Source organism: Atractosteus spatula, chromosome 1, assembly GCF_055471065.1.
Source record: "Atractosteus spatula isolate fAtrSpa1 chromosome 1, fAtrSpa1.hap1, whole genome shotgun sequence".
NCBI classification, from domain to species: domain Eukaryota; kingdom Metazoa; phylum Chordata; class Actinopteri; order Semionotiformes; family Lepisosteidae; genus Atractosteus; species Atractosteus spatula.
Window position 1 is genome coordinate 558,503 of NC_142706.1, and position 16,329 is coordinate 574,831.

At 41.9% G+C, this 16,329-nt stretch overlaps 1 protein-coding gene across 2 annotated transcripts in view; it reads left to right on the top strand.

The window, feature by feature from the left end:
• The first annotated feature begins 3,377 nt into the window (after window positions 1–3,377).
• lnx1 (ligand of numb-protein X 1) overlaps window positions 3,378–16,329 on the top strand; it is a 47,353-nt gene continuing 34,401 nt past the window's right edge. Inside the window, exons 1-2 of one of the 2 annotated variants that reach the window (XM_088919316.1) lie at window positions 3,378–3,428; window positions 9,483–9,979. In XM_088919316.1, coding sequence (XP_088775442.1) covers window positions 9,588–9,979 — 392 coding nt within the window. In that variant the 5' untranslated portion in view covers window positions 3,378–3,428; window positions 9,483–9,587. Of the gene's footprint in view, window positions 3,429–9,482; window positions 9,980–13,849; window positions 14,207–16,329 lie in introns of those variants that run through there. The other variant, XM_088919325.1, reaches the window with a different exon arrangement.

Sequence of the window (16,329 nt, forward strand, 5' to 3'; positions counted from 1 at the left end):
AATTGAATACTGTCAAGAAAAAATATTAATGCATGTATTAAAATAATTTAATTTAAATATTTGATCTTCTCTTCACCTGTACAAAAAAGAAATGAGTCTAATATTTTATGGTCTACATTAATTTGTAGTTTTATTATCGCAAGTTGTAAACATCATATCAGGTACATTAGGTCTTGTAGTTCAGTAGAGACATCAGCTTATAAAAACAGAAATCATCCAACTCATAAATGTACGCAATTGCCTATGAAATTTTATTAAGCTTTTCTTACTTTTCCACTGTAGGCTTTTACAGTCAACTTGCCGCCAAGTTCTCCAAGTTCTCTTGTTTCTACTGCCATAGCATATTCTCACTGTTACTACAGCAAAAATAAAAGCTCAGAATTTCATTTTTTTGGGCGCATCATCAAAACATCCTGAAGTTATAGAGTCAACAGCAACAATCTCAATGCAGGAGGACTTGTCGGGGATCCTGGCACCACTGGAGACCCTGCTGACTCCTGGGCAGCTCCCTCTCCTGGTCGGGGCAGCGTGACGCTCCTGGTCTCCATGAGGAAGACAGTGAGTGGGGCTTACCGTAATCTCAGCACTTGCACAGTAATGCGGTCAGGGTATTTGTGCAGTTTGTTTGTTTCTGGAGCTCTGATATTGGAGATATTTGGCCTCAGAAGACTGTTGGCTCATCGAAATAGGTAATGAGCCAGGCCTGGGAACAGCAAGAGTCAGACGGGACAGCTTGTAGACGTGCACGAGGCACTGTGATAAAACGACCAGGTACTTTCCCAAGAGGTCACGCCTGCATGTCTTCTCCTGGGTCAGGGCTGTGATGATACGATCATGTTTTGTGTGATGTAGTTGCTGTGCTTGAGAAATTTGACATTTCTCTTTGGAATCTCCACTGCGTCATGGGGACAGTGTTTTGAAATACTCCATTTAGGTTTATATTGCTGGGTTGTGCAATGTCTGGTTTATTACTGTAGGAGTTATTTTTTATTAATGATGGGGGCTGTTTTGGAACACTTCTGAACAATAAGAAACAATACATAATGGCCTGTTGATGGTGATACTTTGTGCTAGTTTTCTACCTCATGATCCTAAATTGACACACAAGAATTTCATTGCTGCATTCTTAATATCCCACAACAATTGAGTCACAATGATATGTCTCGAGGGTGACTTTTCATATTCATGAATAATACAAAGGATAGGTTTAATAATTGAAATATGCAATGAGGAAGAGACTGTCATGTAAGTAGATGAAATACCATAGATTTACAAGAATCTGTATGGAATCTATGGGGATCTGAAACTGTGAGCAAGGGAAGCTTCTTTACAGAGAGGGTTGAAGGAGTGTGAAGCAAGCCATTGAAACTGATACCCTTACTCTTTTAAGAAAGAGTAGTTGGCTACTATAGATAAGTTGAACGGCTTTTTTTTCATTTATGGATAACAGTTATGTTTTTATGTTCTCACATGTATTTCATTTTATTTTTTATGTGGCCGCATGAACTTTAATCTTTTCTGCTTTACAACTGAAGAACACTACAAAAGCTTGTCTCTTCTCTTTTGGGCATAGCTTGAGTGTTATTCCTTGCTGTAAAAGCCACAACACAAGATTCTCACAGACTTAGAAAAAGGCAGTGGAGCAAAATGCTCATGCAGTAATGTAGAAGTTAATGATGTAGAAAAATTTCACAAAAACAAAATAAGAGGCCTCGGGTGCACAGATCTCAAACCCTCCTACAGAAAAACCTGAATGTGGAGATTTAAAGAGCCTGTAACCTGACTGTTCAGTTGCAGTTTTGTGTTTTGAAGAATGTGTAGTAGGTTTTTGGCGTTGGGGGCATTTTTTTTTTCAATTCATCCCAGGGGGGCAATTTAAGTTTTCAAATTCTAGTTTATTTTAATTCATTTCTCCTAGATTTCTTTTCTGCTAAGTTGTTACAAAATTGTGTGTGGCACCCATGTGTTGATTTGAGCGCACCAAATCAGGACGTCCTTCCCCACGATCGCATCACCGTGTGGGTCCCGCAGTCGTGTCCGGCTCCCGCAGTCCCACAGAGTGCTGAGGAGGCAAACCTGGCAGGACTGGTCCATTGGTTCTTGCAGATCGCACTTCAATTGCAATGGTTTACTATTACAAAATCAGGAGCTTTACACAGGTAGTGAGAAATGGTGCACTCATTTCATTGAACAGAAGACGTTACGCAGGTATGGTAAAATGTTTGAAAGGAGAATCTGAATAATTTTTCATACAGATTTCCTTGTCTTGATTTCAATCTAAAACACTCGGCAGCAATAAAAATTAGTTAACACAGACAAATTGCAAGCAGGAAGATGAAAAACTTTGTGTTTTTAAATGCCTGCATGTTGTCTTGTCTTGTGGATTTACTGTGTTAACAGGACACCCACTCCCTCAATGGACTCTTAAGGTGTTGTGCAGTTGCGTGAAAATGGTTATCTGTGTGACCCTTTTGCATCTGAGTAATGATGATGTAGTCATGTGTTGTTCTGGTAGATGCACCAGGAATTTGACCACATGGTTCCAGTGCCCATACCTGCTCAGGCACAATGTTTTCAGTCAGCTCTGTGAACAAGGTACTGCAGTGGAGCCATGAAAATCAGCTGTCTCTACGCCATGCTTCAGATGTTCCTTAATACCATGCTTGAGGAGTCTTGTCTTTGCTCTGTAAACTCAGTTCTAGCAGTGGAAGAAATCATGATTGTATCAGGATTGAATCACAAGAATATTGTGTTTTAGGAAACATGCATTGCAGGTGAATTGCCAGTGCAAGGAACACGAACTTCGACACAGTCTTCTTGCTTTCTTCCAGGTACAGCAACACAGGAGTGTTGATCTCTATCTGATAGCTTTTCAAGTCAGCTCTGCCCCTGAATTTACCACCAGCAAATGAAAAGTTGCACAGACTGAAATGATTTCCAGTTCCAGTATTGATTTACTTTCTATTGTGGATAACAGAGGAACTTGGCTGCCGCATAACAGGTTTGTCAGGTTTTTCATTTGGTTGGTTGTGAGACTCTTAAAAAAACAGTCCAAGCAGCCTCTCTGCATAAAGCAAAGATACAGTCGATGTGAGAAACCCACTGTGTGATTAGTAAAACTCCATTTTCGTTATTTCGACAGAAGAACACGAATAGTTTGTTTGGCCTGTGTCTTGAGGTGTTTCCCCCTGTGTGGATCTCAGCACAAAGGGTGCGGCCCTCTGATCTCCTTTACTGCTGCAGAATTCGTCCTTTAGGTAGTTCAGCAACCAATTTGCATATCCTACTTTAAGCCAATGAGCTTCAGCATGGGATGGGATGAGCAAAGTTCTCAAAGGTACGGTGACTTTTTTTCACTAATCTTGGACTGGTTAGATTAGTATGCAGCAAAACTGTGTTAGAACTGGCTGGCTGGCTCCATACGGCTGGTAAGTTACAGGCATAACTTTGCGTCATATTCAACCGCTTTGCTTGTTTTTTGGAGAAAGAATATAGTTTCTGTTGTTGTTCTACAATTGTGTTGTATTATGTTCTGAGCCTAGTACTGAACATGTTAATTAACCATGCTGTTACAAACCATGTACATCTTAATTGTGATCAGATGCCTTAGTGAAACCCACCGATGTAGGTTTGTATCATTTCACACAGCTTTAAACTGTTTAAAAAGTGTTCCATTGATTCTAATCAATGATTTTCACTTGTAGTTTTCTAAAGACTGTCTGTATTTCTTCAGAAACCTTAAGTAGGTTAAGACAGACTGTGACAGAAATGAGAATCCAAATCCCTCTACCCTAGGAAGTGTTGCATTAATGGAGTCTATGTGCACACGTACAGAGAGACAGATAAACAGCTGTTACAGAATTCAAAGTTTTAATATATAGAGCACCAGCATCACTTCTTTCTGCACACATGAGTAAAAATCTACCTTGCGAGATTTTAAGTCAGTATTTAAAAATGAAAATCTGCACACTGTATTTGAAGAATGTGGTTGTTAATCTCTTATGTATGTGCAAAAGTGTCGTATATTGTGTCAGCCTTTGAGTGAGTCATCATTAGACAAAAGAGTACTGGATTTGCTATGATCCATGTATGACGCACAGCTTAGTAACAAACTTCCTCCCCTTCAGTGCCACACATAGCTGTCCTTTCTTGTTTGAAAAGCAAAGCGCTCTGGAGACATTTGTATCCCATCTTTTATCTTCTTGCTTCACAATCTAGTCATGCAGCAGTAGTGCAGTTAATATATCCTGCAGTTTCATTTCAGTGCAGGAACTATATAGTCTGCACAAGCAATACAATAAACCAGAGCAGCATTAGGCCACAGTGCAGGTAAGTGCAGGTCAATGTGCTACACAGAAACCATCTGGCATTCTTACTCTCTCTTGGTGCTTGAAATATAAATAACCGCTGATCATATGAAATGCACTGCTTTTTCTTCTGAAGTCACATCTGTACCTTGACCATTCAGTTTGCTCAACCAGCAGCAGAGAGGTGCAATTACTTTAATCCAGCATGGTTCACAGCTACTGCAGGAACATTGTTTGAGACAAAGAAAGGCTTACTTTGGGGGCGAGGTGTGCTTTCCCGTTCGGAACAGGCAGGGTGCTGTACGGGTACTGTGAGCTGTTGGGGTTGATACTGTATGACAGGGAACTCTCGCCAGTTCTGCTGTTTCTTCCTTTCACATTGCTCCAGTGCTGGCCAAGAGTTACATTAGGTTTCAAAGATTAGGGATGATGTGATACTTTATTTTTTCCACGTTCCATTCTCTTTTAATCTGAGTTGTTTTCGATAACCTGGAATAAAGCAGGCTCTTGACTTTTGATTCTCTGTTATTCCGACGTGCGCGCTAGACCTTTGATTGCCATGGTTACCGCTAGCTGCAGGCAGGCCCCGCTCTCCCTCCGGCTGTTGGGTTGTTTGTGAGGAATAAGCCAGGCTGACGGGGGGAATGAAAAGGCTGAGCATGAAAAAGCAGCAGGGTTCAAACTAAAGCACACGCACACGGGGACAAGAGACAATTCAATATGGAAACTCAGAGAGAATTCAAATCTGCAGCACTGGGGTATAAAGTTTGAGCAAGAGGGCTGATACATTTTTACATTTTGAGTTACCAGCACCGTCTAACCTAATAGCATCATTTTGAGGCTGAGGTTTATATTTGTCTGGTATATTTTTTTTAACTGTAACTGTTGCACATTAACACCTTCTTGGGATTACAACAAAACACAACTTTTCACTGATTTTTTTGCCCGTAAGATTTGCAAAGGATAAACGCCTCGAAGGCGACAGAGAGCAGCTGCACGACATTCCCATTACTGTTACAATGTTTAATTTTGTGAAAAGAAGAAAAACGATTCACAAGAGTAAATGATCTCTTAGGGCTCTGAACAGGCCTGAGCTGACTTCGTTTCAGGATAGGGGCTCTCAGAATGTCATTCCTCTGCCGTGTTGCGGTTTTCTTAATCCACTTTAGAAAAACAATTTTCTGATGTGACAGAAACTGTCGTACTTGTAATGTTGAAATGTTAAACACTTTACATAACCTAGGCAAAACTTCTAATTCTACCATTAGTGCTGAAGATTATTTTTTTATTATTTTTCTTTTAAATTTTCTGATGTTTGTCTCACAGCCCAGAACAAAGATCAGATTCAGTTCCTCATCTCAAGTGGAACTGAGCTTCTCCACAGATGTTCTCAGGTTTTTTCACATTTGTCTACAGTCTCCTTGTGACTTGAGCCAGAGAGCATAGTGAGGGTCTTCATCATTGTCGAGTTAACTTTTTAGAAATCAAACAAGGAACACTTGACATTAATGAGCCACTATACTGTATATTGCTATAGACAGTCTATGAATAGGGCATTAACTATACACTTATGTAACCTTCTTATGTAAACCTTCTGCGGAAAACCCATAGTTAGGGTTAGGGTTACGTGTGTGGATCAGGCTGTGGTCAGGATTAGTGGTGAGTTACTAGCATGCAGTTGGTCTTTTGCATATTTTTTGTCCTACAATTGACAGTTTGTTAATATGTTCCATTTATAAAATTTTCGTTAATCTGTCTTCTGCAACCCCTAATCCAAAGGGTTGCTTTTTATTATGCCTGCTAACATACTACGAAATGTAAACGAAGCACTTTCAGAATGAGAAAAACACACTCAAATAAATAAAATTTTGTAACAAGCTACTCAGCTGGTACAAAGTGTGATATTAAAGGTTATTATGAGGTGCCTTATTTCTGAGAAATGCCTCCAGACAGTGCAGCACAGCAGTTCACTGCAATAGCCAGGCACACTGTTTGGATACCTTTCTCCAGGTGTGCCTGTAGTTCTGATGTATCGGGACGAGTCACGACAAGCTGGAAGGTTTTGCAACTCTATGACAGCCAGTCAGCAGCTGGGAACTGAGGTCTTGTTCTGCACACAGCAGATAAAATCGCTCTGGTGCAGCTTTAGAGCATGTGACTCTGGAAGCGTAGGTCTGCACAAGAGATCCAAAGATCTCCAAACTCGAGGAAATCCTGGAAAATTACTGAATATCCTCTTAGTATAGTACACCTACTGCATGCCAACAGCACATTTTGGCAAATATACGTAGAGTCTGCGAGAAATTCTTTATGTTGTTTCTTATTTTCATTGTACTAATACCATGCAGAGAAAATGTTAAATAGGTGAAACTACAAAACTACATATGATGGACTGGGCACATGAGTTTGCCCAGGATGTTGTGAATCTGACCTCAGATCTGCAGGGCATGACACTAATGACCAAGAGAGACGAAGGGCTCTGCCCTGCAAGTTTATTAGACACAGTGTTGGATCGTCCGTGAATTTCAGGTCAGATCACATTTTTTCCTGACTGATTGAAAGCGGATTGAGCTTCTGCATGTCAGGGCTGATTTATGTGAATAATGATGAGGACGCCAGCAGAGTTCCTGGGCTGGACCTGTTTCTGCGAGTCAGAGCACACTGAGTGATAAGTGGGGGATTACACATGACAGCCACTGACAGTGAAAAGAAACAGCCGCATTTCGTCCAGTAAAGCAGAAGAGCCTGGGTTACCCTCCATATTTTCTGATGCTAGCTTTGCTAAAGTGCAAAGTTAATCTGTGAAATGTTTTGGTTTCTGCCAGCCTCATACTGCAAATACTGGGATGCAGTTCCTCTGATTGGATGACGTAAAAGTCAATGTTCTGTTCATGAGCCCCAGTGACAGAGACTAAAGTTGACTTGTGTGTTGCTGTGCCTTCCTGGATGCTGTTTTGTGTTGTGTGCAAAGACAGTAATATGAAACAGGCCAAGGCAGAGGGAAAATGAATTAATAATTATGGACTTGAACATTTACTGTATACACTGAGCACTTGGATCAAATGGATTCAAGGATGTTATCTTCAGTTTGTATCTTTGCCGGAGAGGAAACCCAACCGTGAAAACATGATTAAAAACAGGACACTTGCTGTGATAAGACACAGCAAGTATTTCAGCAACTTGCACCTCTAAAAACATTACTGCCTACATCGTGTCTAACTGAACATTTTCAGTCTGCGATTGTAAACCTCTTGAGCTGGTATCCTACTCTGTGTATCTGTGTAACATGACAGGACATCAAAGATCTGATGTGCTGGTAAATATCTACCTGGTCTGGTTAGATCCAGGCTTCACACTTTTTCATTCATTTCTTAGAGGTTTCATTGTGTGTGGACTGCTTTTGCCTGCCATTACATCAGCCATGAAATAGTTCGACATCCTGAAGTATAAAACACATCTCACACATCTTCCTCGTTCCTGCTGATGGAGGTGTGGACGAGAGGCAGGACCTCCTCTTGATGGAAAATTTTAAAGCTCTGTATGTTCCCAACCCAAACAAAAAAAAACAGATGCCGATAAAACCTCCTGATACGGCTGCATTACTTAATTCCTGCCGTCACATGTTTAACCTTTTGTAACAGGCAAAACTTCATAATAGGATGCAGCTTATAAATGTTGTATCAGTGTTTTACATGTACCTAATGGATGCTAAGTAAATGTATATCAATAAATAGCAAACAGTACAGGTTAGAAAAGCCTAGTTATTAAGGTAACATTATTATGTCAATATTGTACATGTTTTAGTAATAATTGGAAAGTATTGCTAATTTTCAACGACTCACCTGTAGTGCTTTACTAACTCACTTGTAGTGCTTCAACTGCTGCTGCAGAGACTCCCTCAGCAGGACCCCAGAGGACAGAGCATAGGGGGGGTGACTCCACACAGGAGGTGCAGGTGGCAAAGCTGGTGCAGCTGGGGCTTGACTCAGCACTTTCCTGGCGACCAGCCCCATCTGATAACCACTGTACCACCCAGTCCCACCTTTCTTTTATCAGAGGTGATAAAAAGTGCCAACAGGCTCTATCAACCTTTGTAACTCCAAGCAGAACTGAGGACTGAGTTATTAACACTTTTCCCTCTTCAGAGGTTTCCCCACCTGGTGTCCACCCGAGGCAGCCAATCAGCATGAGACTCTGCCCGAGGCAGCCAATCAGCATGAGACTCTGCCCGAGGCAGCCAATCAGCATGAGACTCTGCCCGAGGCAACCAGTCAGCAGTTAGTTCCTAAATGTGTCAGAATGAGCTAGATTCCCATCAGAGAGGCACCGGTTAGGCCAAGAACATGTGGAGAACTCTGAGCCTGTCAGTCGCAAAAGAGGAGGAGAACATAAATCGTGCTTTTCCTAGACATCCCCATCATCCCTATTCCACAGAATCCTATTACATTTTAATCTAGCAATAGGGAGAAATCTGGGGGACCATGCAGCTCGATTGAGATTGCTTATCATTCAGTTACAAAGGAGATTGTTATTGATATTTCCAGCACTGTAAAAAAATGAGTTTCTGAAAGATTCAATATTATTGCCTGCTCAATGCTGCAAAATCGAATAAAAAAAACCTTTGCAGTTTTGGATAGTGTCTGGGACAGAAGGGGATAATGCTGTGGTTGGAAATCTTTACTCAGCCATTTACACTCTACGTATAGTAGTATGTGACTGTTTTAGAATGAGTAGACTCTTAACAAAGGCTAAAGATGAGACATTGAACTGAGGGTCCTGACTACTTGTCCATAAGAGTAGGAGTATTGACCCCTGGATACATTCCTTTCTGGGGCTGTACAGTCAGGATGTCATGCTTTGTTGTGAAAGGGTACTGATGGCTCAGAATGACTGCTAAGCATCACCCAGGAGGTAGGAGGTAGATGAAGTGGATCTCCTCCCGTATCTTTTGGATCCTTTTGGATGAAAAGTGCTACACAAATACAAAAGTTCAAGCACATACTTTAACTGTCTGCTATAGTTTTCTATAAATCTTTACCATTGTCCTTTTTTTAAATATTTTTTATCAATGTATTTTGTTTTTTTCATTGTGCACGTGTGAACACCAGCCACGCAGTCTTCTTTGTTTTGTTTTTATCGACTCTGAAAAGTATTTGCCTCTTATCTTTCTCATAGAGACAGGAGTCACCTGCACATGTGAAATGTGCTGAGTCTCCCATTTGCGAACTGAACCCCTGTGGAACTGCTTTGGACTCTGGTGTGCCTCTGTTCCGCCTCTCCATGAGCCAGCTGGAAGCAATGGGAGAAGCCGAAGCCATCCCAAAGGATCTGTGCTCCACTTGTGGCCAGCGGCACCTTCCAGAGGAAAACCACGAATACAGCTACCAAGATGAAGTGGACGATGACCTCATCTGCCACATCTGCTTGCAGCCCTTGATTCAGCCAATAGACACCCCATGTGGTCACACCTACTGCACAGAATGCCTTACAAACTTCCTCCTGGAGAAGGACTTCTGCCCTGTGGATAGAGAACCCCTCATGCTGCAGACCTGCAAGAAGTCCAGCATCTTGGTTAACAAACTGCTGGACAAGCTGCTAGTTCACTGTCCCCTTACTGAACACTGCATGGAAACTGTACAGAGATGTGACCTTGAAGCGCACTTGAAGAACAGGTTAGACTACTGATTTCTACTCTGGTTCTTGCATTTCTTAGGGGTTAACCTGATAGATCCCGTGATGATAATCCAGATTGTATCGCCGTCTCCCAGGGTATATTCCCATGACTTTGGTGTAGTTCCAGAGGCTCAGGAGGCCTCCTTTCAGTCTCACAAGCATTGCTTCAATGCTGAAAGCTTATCTCTAAACCTGCTCCTCCTACTGAATGCGGGAATTACTGAGTCCATCTTTTGTCCCTCAGGGCTGTCAGGGAGATGCGATTCATATTTTCCAGGGACTTGGAATCACCCTTTGAAATTTATTTAAATTCTATTTTCAACGTTATGCTTTCCCTACATGATCCCCTGTGGACAGCTAGCAATTAACTGTAAGATGTGATTTAATCAGATTCAGCTTTCATCTGAACAAATTCTAATCTAAATATTTATTCTTCATTGTTTTGAAGTCAATAGCTTTGAAATGTGTTTCATTTGTCTGACATTTTGAATCATTAATACAAATAGCCCAAAGGACTGCAGTAGTAATTACCCAGTAAGCCAAAAAAAATCCTTAATTTAAATTCTAGATTAATAATCACATTCACCCTCTGTTCCGTACTTCTGAAAATAATATGCAGCTCACAGTCTCTGGATCCCCTGACTCTCCTCCTCATCACCTGCATCAGGAGTTCTCTTTTCACTGTTTTCTTTTAATTAACTTGCAGGTGAAATGAAATTATGTCTTTATCAATAATTGAGAGTTTTTTTGTTCTTAAATTTAACAAGGTAATGATCTGAATAACAAAAGCTGTTCTACTTAAGCTGACTGGAGATCACAATGTCACAAGTGCCCAGGGTTCCAGCACTACCTCTGTGAAAAGTTGCTCCTAATTAGTGTTCTTACTTTGGAGCTTAAGGGTTTGTAAAGCCTGAAGTCAATTTCAGGTAGATGAAGATTCAGAGTTTAGTAAAATGGTTATCCACGTATGCAGCACTGTACCTTTTAAACACCACGTTCTTGCACATCAACGTCACCCCTGGCCTTTCCATGGCAATGTCCCTGAACTGCAGCTGTAATACCGGCTGTCCCGATCACACGTGCTGTCCTCTGATGAAAGAGACAAGTCGATCTGTGATTGAACATGCACTTATTACCCTCTCCCTCTGGTCCCACAACACTCATCAGCTCACTTCGGAGTAGAGATGTGCTCTACGACAAGCCCCCTGCCAGGCAGAGAATGGGATACCTCGACCTCCAGCCTGCAGGGCAGACACGTCACTTCTGCTGAAAAGGAAGGTCCCAATTAGTGGGATTGAAGACAGTGTCATTGAGCACAGGCTGACCAGTTACAGCCTTCATAGCTTCTGCTCTGAACAGTGACAAATTACTTCCTACCACAGACAGCTAAATCATAGCTCAGCTCTTCACCTCCCTGACACTCAGACACTAAACTTTCAACTTATCTGAACTCTTCCTGAAGCCAAGCCTCAGCACTAGCGTAATGCCTGGTGCCTTAAATAGCAGTCCTGGCATCTTATCATATCAATGAATAGAAAGAATGAAACGCCTGTGACGTATGATTTCTGTAACATTCTGTTATTGATAATACCTAATTCCCTACATTACGATAGTGGTTTTTATGACATTTTATGACATCAATAAATATCTAAGAAGATTGCTTTACCACAGCAGTTTTTAAAGTTTGTATGTACAGTAGGTGACAGTTATAGGCACAGTAGTTCACTCTGGGGTAAATCAACAGGGGAGTGAGGCAGTAGAGTGGCTCAGTCTGGGGTAAATTAGCAGGAGAGTGGGGCAGTAGAGTCCTGAGCAGAGGTGTGTGTGCTCACATCCCTGGTTACAGCTGTTGTTCCCTAGATCAACATACCTCAACCTCATAGCTCCCACAGTGTGAACTGTGACTGTTATCACCATTATCATTTTATGAGGGAGAAATAGATGATTATAACTCTTTGTAAGCTTCTTTGCATAAAAACATTAGTCCTTGCATTTGTGAGACTAGACCATTCAGTTTTCTGTTGTCTTTATTCCGTCATATCTCCTTCAGACCTTATTGAGCTAAATATTGACCTGGCAATTACCTGCCATAATTTTCAAGAGTTTTTCTATTGATGAATTTTAGATTTCAGTGGCTCAGGCATTCAGTATCTCCAGACGAGAGAAAAAGCAGGCTAAATATCTATAACATCCGGATATCGGGGAGTGTACTTGATACGCACGGCATAAAAAATCACTGCAAACAGCTGCAGGAACTACTGCAAAGACGCTAATGTTCCCACTTACTGAGTTGCTCCACATCTGCTCATTAAGATTGTGCCCAGTATTCAGTACTACCTATTCAGCAACAACGATGAGCTCACACATAGCAGGCACCCTGAAAATCCCTCCTGTGAACAGATGCGAGGGTGCAAAGTGCTAACTCCATCATCACTGTAAGAACGAAACGATCACCCCAAGACAGCCTTGTAGAACAACATCATTATGGAAAACCATCAGCTTGAAACCTTTTGTAACGGTGTTGATATGCACAGTGACTCACCAGGAGAAAAGTGAAAAACGGAGCCACTGTGGCGGGGGGATGTCAATGGCAGTTCAATCAACACATTAACATCTCGACTCAAAAAGCAAAAAATTGCTGATGGAAGAATTAAGTACTGTTTCACATTTCAGAAAATGTTTCTGCATAGATTTAACCAGCCGAGGGGAGAAAATGCTGAAAGCTAGACGGGTAGAGCTACAATCGAGAGTCCACTCGGCCCATGTGGCTTATCTGGCGGTTAATAGATCATTGACCCCTGGATCTATCTGTTTCTTGAAACAAAATATGGGCATTGACATTTGAAGATGGTCTGTGAAACTTAGGAATAACAATCGAGTCATTTAATTGAATCTCTGAATGATAGCAAGAGCTCTGTGGTATAAAGAGCTCAAGAGATACTCCCCTGAATGTAGATTTTCCTACATTTCCAGGAACAAACGAAGATGGCGTTGCCTGAGTTTAGCCTGTATTGTACAGATGCAAACATGTTTTGTAAATACGACATCTTTGTGTTCTTTTAAGAAATCAAAGATAATTTTGTCTGAATGAACAGATGAAACCCCTGTGCAAGTTTTAAATACTTCGAGAGCTCATGCCAGCCGCACGGCTGCGGACCTGTGAGTTTGGTCTGGAAGAGGGCGGAGTTGTCTTTAAATGGAATTACAACAGTGGCATTATTCACTACTGGTTCCAGAGTTTCAAGACTTTCACTGTGAATGTGTCAGTCTAAATTCACGAGAGCTGTCCACTCAGGCACGGTGTCGAGCTGCTGTTTGTGAGCGAACAGGCAGACAGCTTTTTCAGGTTTGCCTTCGAGAAGGGGAGCCTCCTCTGTTCTTTGGGGGAGCTGGGGCTTTCATGCTCTCTTCAATTTCACCCTTTAAACCCCCTTTTAAAGAGAAACAGAGTCCTAGTAAAAGGAAGGCATTATGGAGAAAAAAAACCCCACTTCAGATTCTCCATTCAGAAAAGAAGCCCCTGTTTTTGTAATGAATATTGATTCGCAGAGTGGTTTTTTTTTTTGTTACTCATGTAGGCTGTTTCTTGTAAGCAGGACCAATCTGCGCGTGGGGGAACTTCCCAACGCTGCAGAAGGGGGTAAGGGGATGGGGAGCCCAGCTGACAGCCAGCCCCGGTGGGCTTGTGTGCCTCCCCAGGCGGGGGAGGTGAGCGGTCGTGCCCCAGATGGCCGAGTGACCAATGAGAGCAGTGGCTAAGCCCCCGCAGCCCCCAGAGCACCCTTCCGTCAGCGCGAGCTTGGTTAGCTCTCTTTGCCTCGCAGTGGTTTGTGCTGCAGTATAAGTCACTGTCTCGCCAGCCCTCCTATGCTGGTCCTACACAATCACGTCTGTCCGCCCATCTGACAGTCAGATCAGCTAATCCTCTTACGCTTCAGCAATGTTCAGCACAGATTAGTTTAAGAGATCTAAATCAGATTCCAAATGTGCCACCTTTTTTTTCTTTTGACTGAGATGACAAGGGAGTCTTAAAAAAGGGGGAACTCATTAAGAACCAGGATAAGATTGCAGTGTCCCGACGAGAAAGGGAGAGAAAGCACGGCGAGATCTCCAGTGCGCCAGGAGCCCATTGCAATGAAGGCTCTCCTGCTGCTGGTCTTACCCTGGCTTAGTCCTGCAAACTACACAGACAATGTGGGCAACCTGCACTTCCTGTACTCAGAGCTGTGAGTAGCGCACCTACTCTCAATCTGTTTCAGCTTTTTTTTTCACTACTTGGATTATTACAGTTTTTTGAAAATGTACTTTAATCAAACCATCATTGCAAAAGTTTATTGGTCTCTTAAGCTCTGCAGTTTGGTTGGGAGGAGTGGGACTAGACTAGCAGCCAGCTTGCATGCCTTTGTGTGCACCGCGTGAGAAGCGTTGAGTTTTGATCAGATAGAAATGTAAAGTGTTGCTGCTCTGTGGAGATGCGTGTGTCTTTTGCTGGAGCGGCAGTGCATCTGTCAGAAGATTGCAATGGAAGCTGGTTCGTGCATCCTGGCAGGGGAGACATGAGCTACAGTTTGTCAACGTGATGTTATTTAATAATGTGTCAGAAACAAATTAAAGTAAGTGCTCTAAATTCCTTGTTCAGCTGCATGTTTCGTGTTTTGTAGAGAGTTGGTAAAACTGATGCCTTAAAGCTGAGTATCTATTGTATGACTATTGTTGTTTTTTGTTGTCGGATTCTGAAGCCCCATTCAGTTTCTGTTGTGAATTCCAGATAGGTTTTGAGCTCAATGCGCTTCCTGAAACACCTCCTCCCTTCGGTTTTTTGAATGGATATACACAGCTAGCCTTCAGTTATACAAAATGATGAGATATTAATTAGCAAGGATTATTTTTATAAAAGGAACACAGCCTAAGTGGGATTTAAAATTTAAATGAACTGCAGAATAATGCAGTTTGTCCTGGAATCCTATCTTCATGACATTTACAGTACCTGGAAACTCTCTGGACAATTTTTGTTTATAAATGATGCTGCCTATATACCTTTTATCACCATTTTTTTATTTTACCGAATTAAAAAGTCAGGAAAATGTTTCACTTTACATTCTGTTATTCTTCGACAAAAGCAGTGCCTGACGTTGTTATGGTTTAGTGGCTGATAACTACAGTGCCAATGGATTTTACAAAGCAATATACAAGTGACACGAAGATTCACTGTGTCACCCCTTCTCATATTCACTGTGTATTTCTGAGAGCAAGAAACCTGCCGGAGGAACAGAGCTGAGAAGCTCTGAGAAATTGTTTTGTTATCTCTCCACTTAGCCATCTGCCTTCGAATGTACATAATACTTGAAAAATTAAGGAGACAGAATCGAGGTTTTTCTAAAGAGATTCTTCACTGAGCTTTGTATGTGGGTCACGGCAACATTAGATTGTTTGTATCCACTGTCAGCTTTGCTTTGCTGGCCAAATTAAAGAAACAGAGCACTGTATTGTACCACTGTATGTTATAGAACAAAATACTCTCTCCTACAATCCATTATAGAGAAATGGCAGATATGGTACTGTTTCTATTTTATTAACCTTTCTTATTCTGTAAGTATTCAAGGCGCTGTCTAGTGCCTTAATTTATTCTGCTCCTTGCGTGCCTGAGCGCTGCTCCCATTAGCCTGCCCTGCCAGTGTGAACCTCCTCTGCAGACTGTCAGGTTGGCTTTATTTGAAGCAGGTGACTTGTGTGGCAGAGTGATAAATAGCCCATTAATAAAACAGCCAGAGAAAGATGGACTTGGTCCAGGCGGCCTTTTAATAATGTAATGGCACCATGCAAAAAAAAAAGAGTTGCAATTACAGATGCTTCTGATAAGCATTAGATTGGCGTTGCAGGGGTGTGACAGCAGACTGCAGTCCTCAGGTGGCCTGTGGCACGTGATGGTCAGCAGAGGTGCTAACTCTGCACTGATACTGCCATGTGAGCAACAGAGGTTTGAACTCTTCCCTCTCACCCCAGTGTCTTTCGCAACATCTTTAAAACACCAGCCTTTGAATTGAAACCACTTAACCTGCCAATGGGGAAACCATACGCTAATAGTGTAAACCAAAGTGGAAATGATTGTCACCTAACTGGAATCTGCAGGCTTATAACAAGATCATGGTGAGGCCAATTCATTCAAAGCTTTGGCATTTGCGCAAGTAGTTTGCAAGTCTATGTCGGAAATGTAGTGTTCTCATTGAAACCTCATCTTTGCTTTGTACTTACAGTAGCTTAAACTGCAAGACATGATTGCAGAATGAGGTCTTTGTGGTGCTGCGGTCATCTCCCTGAACCACACGCAAAGAACTAAGGAAGACAGTGG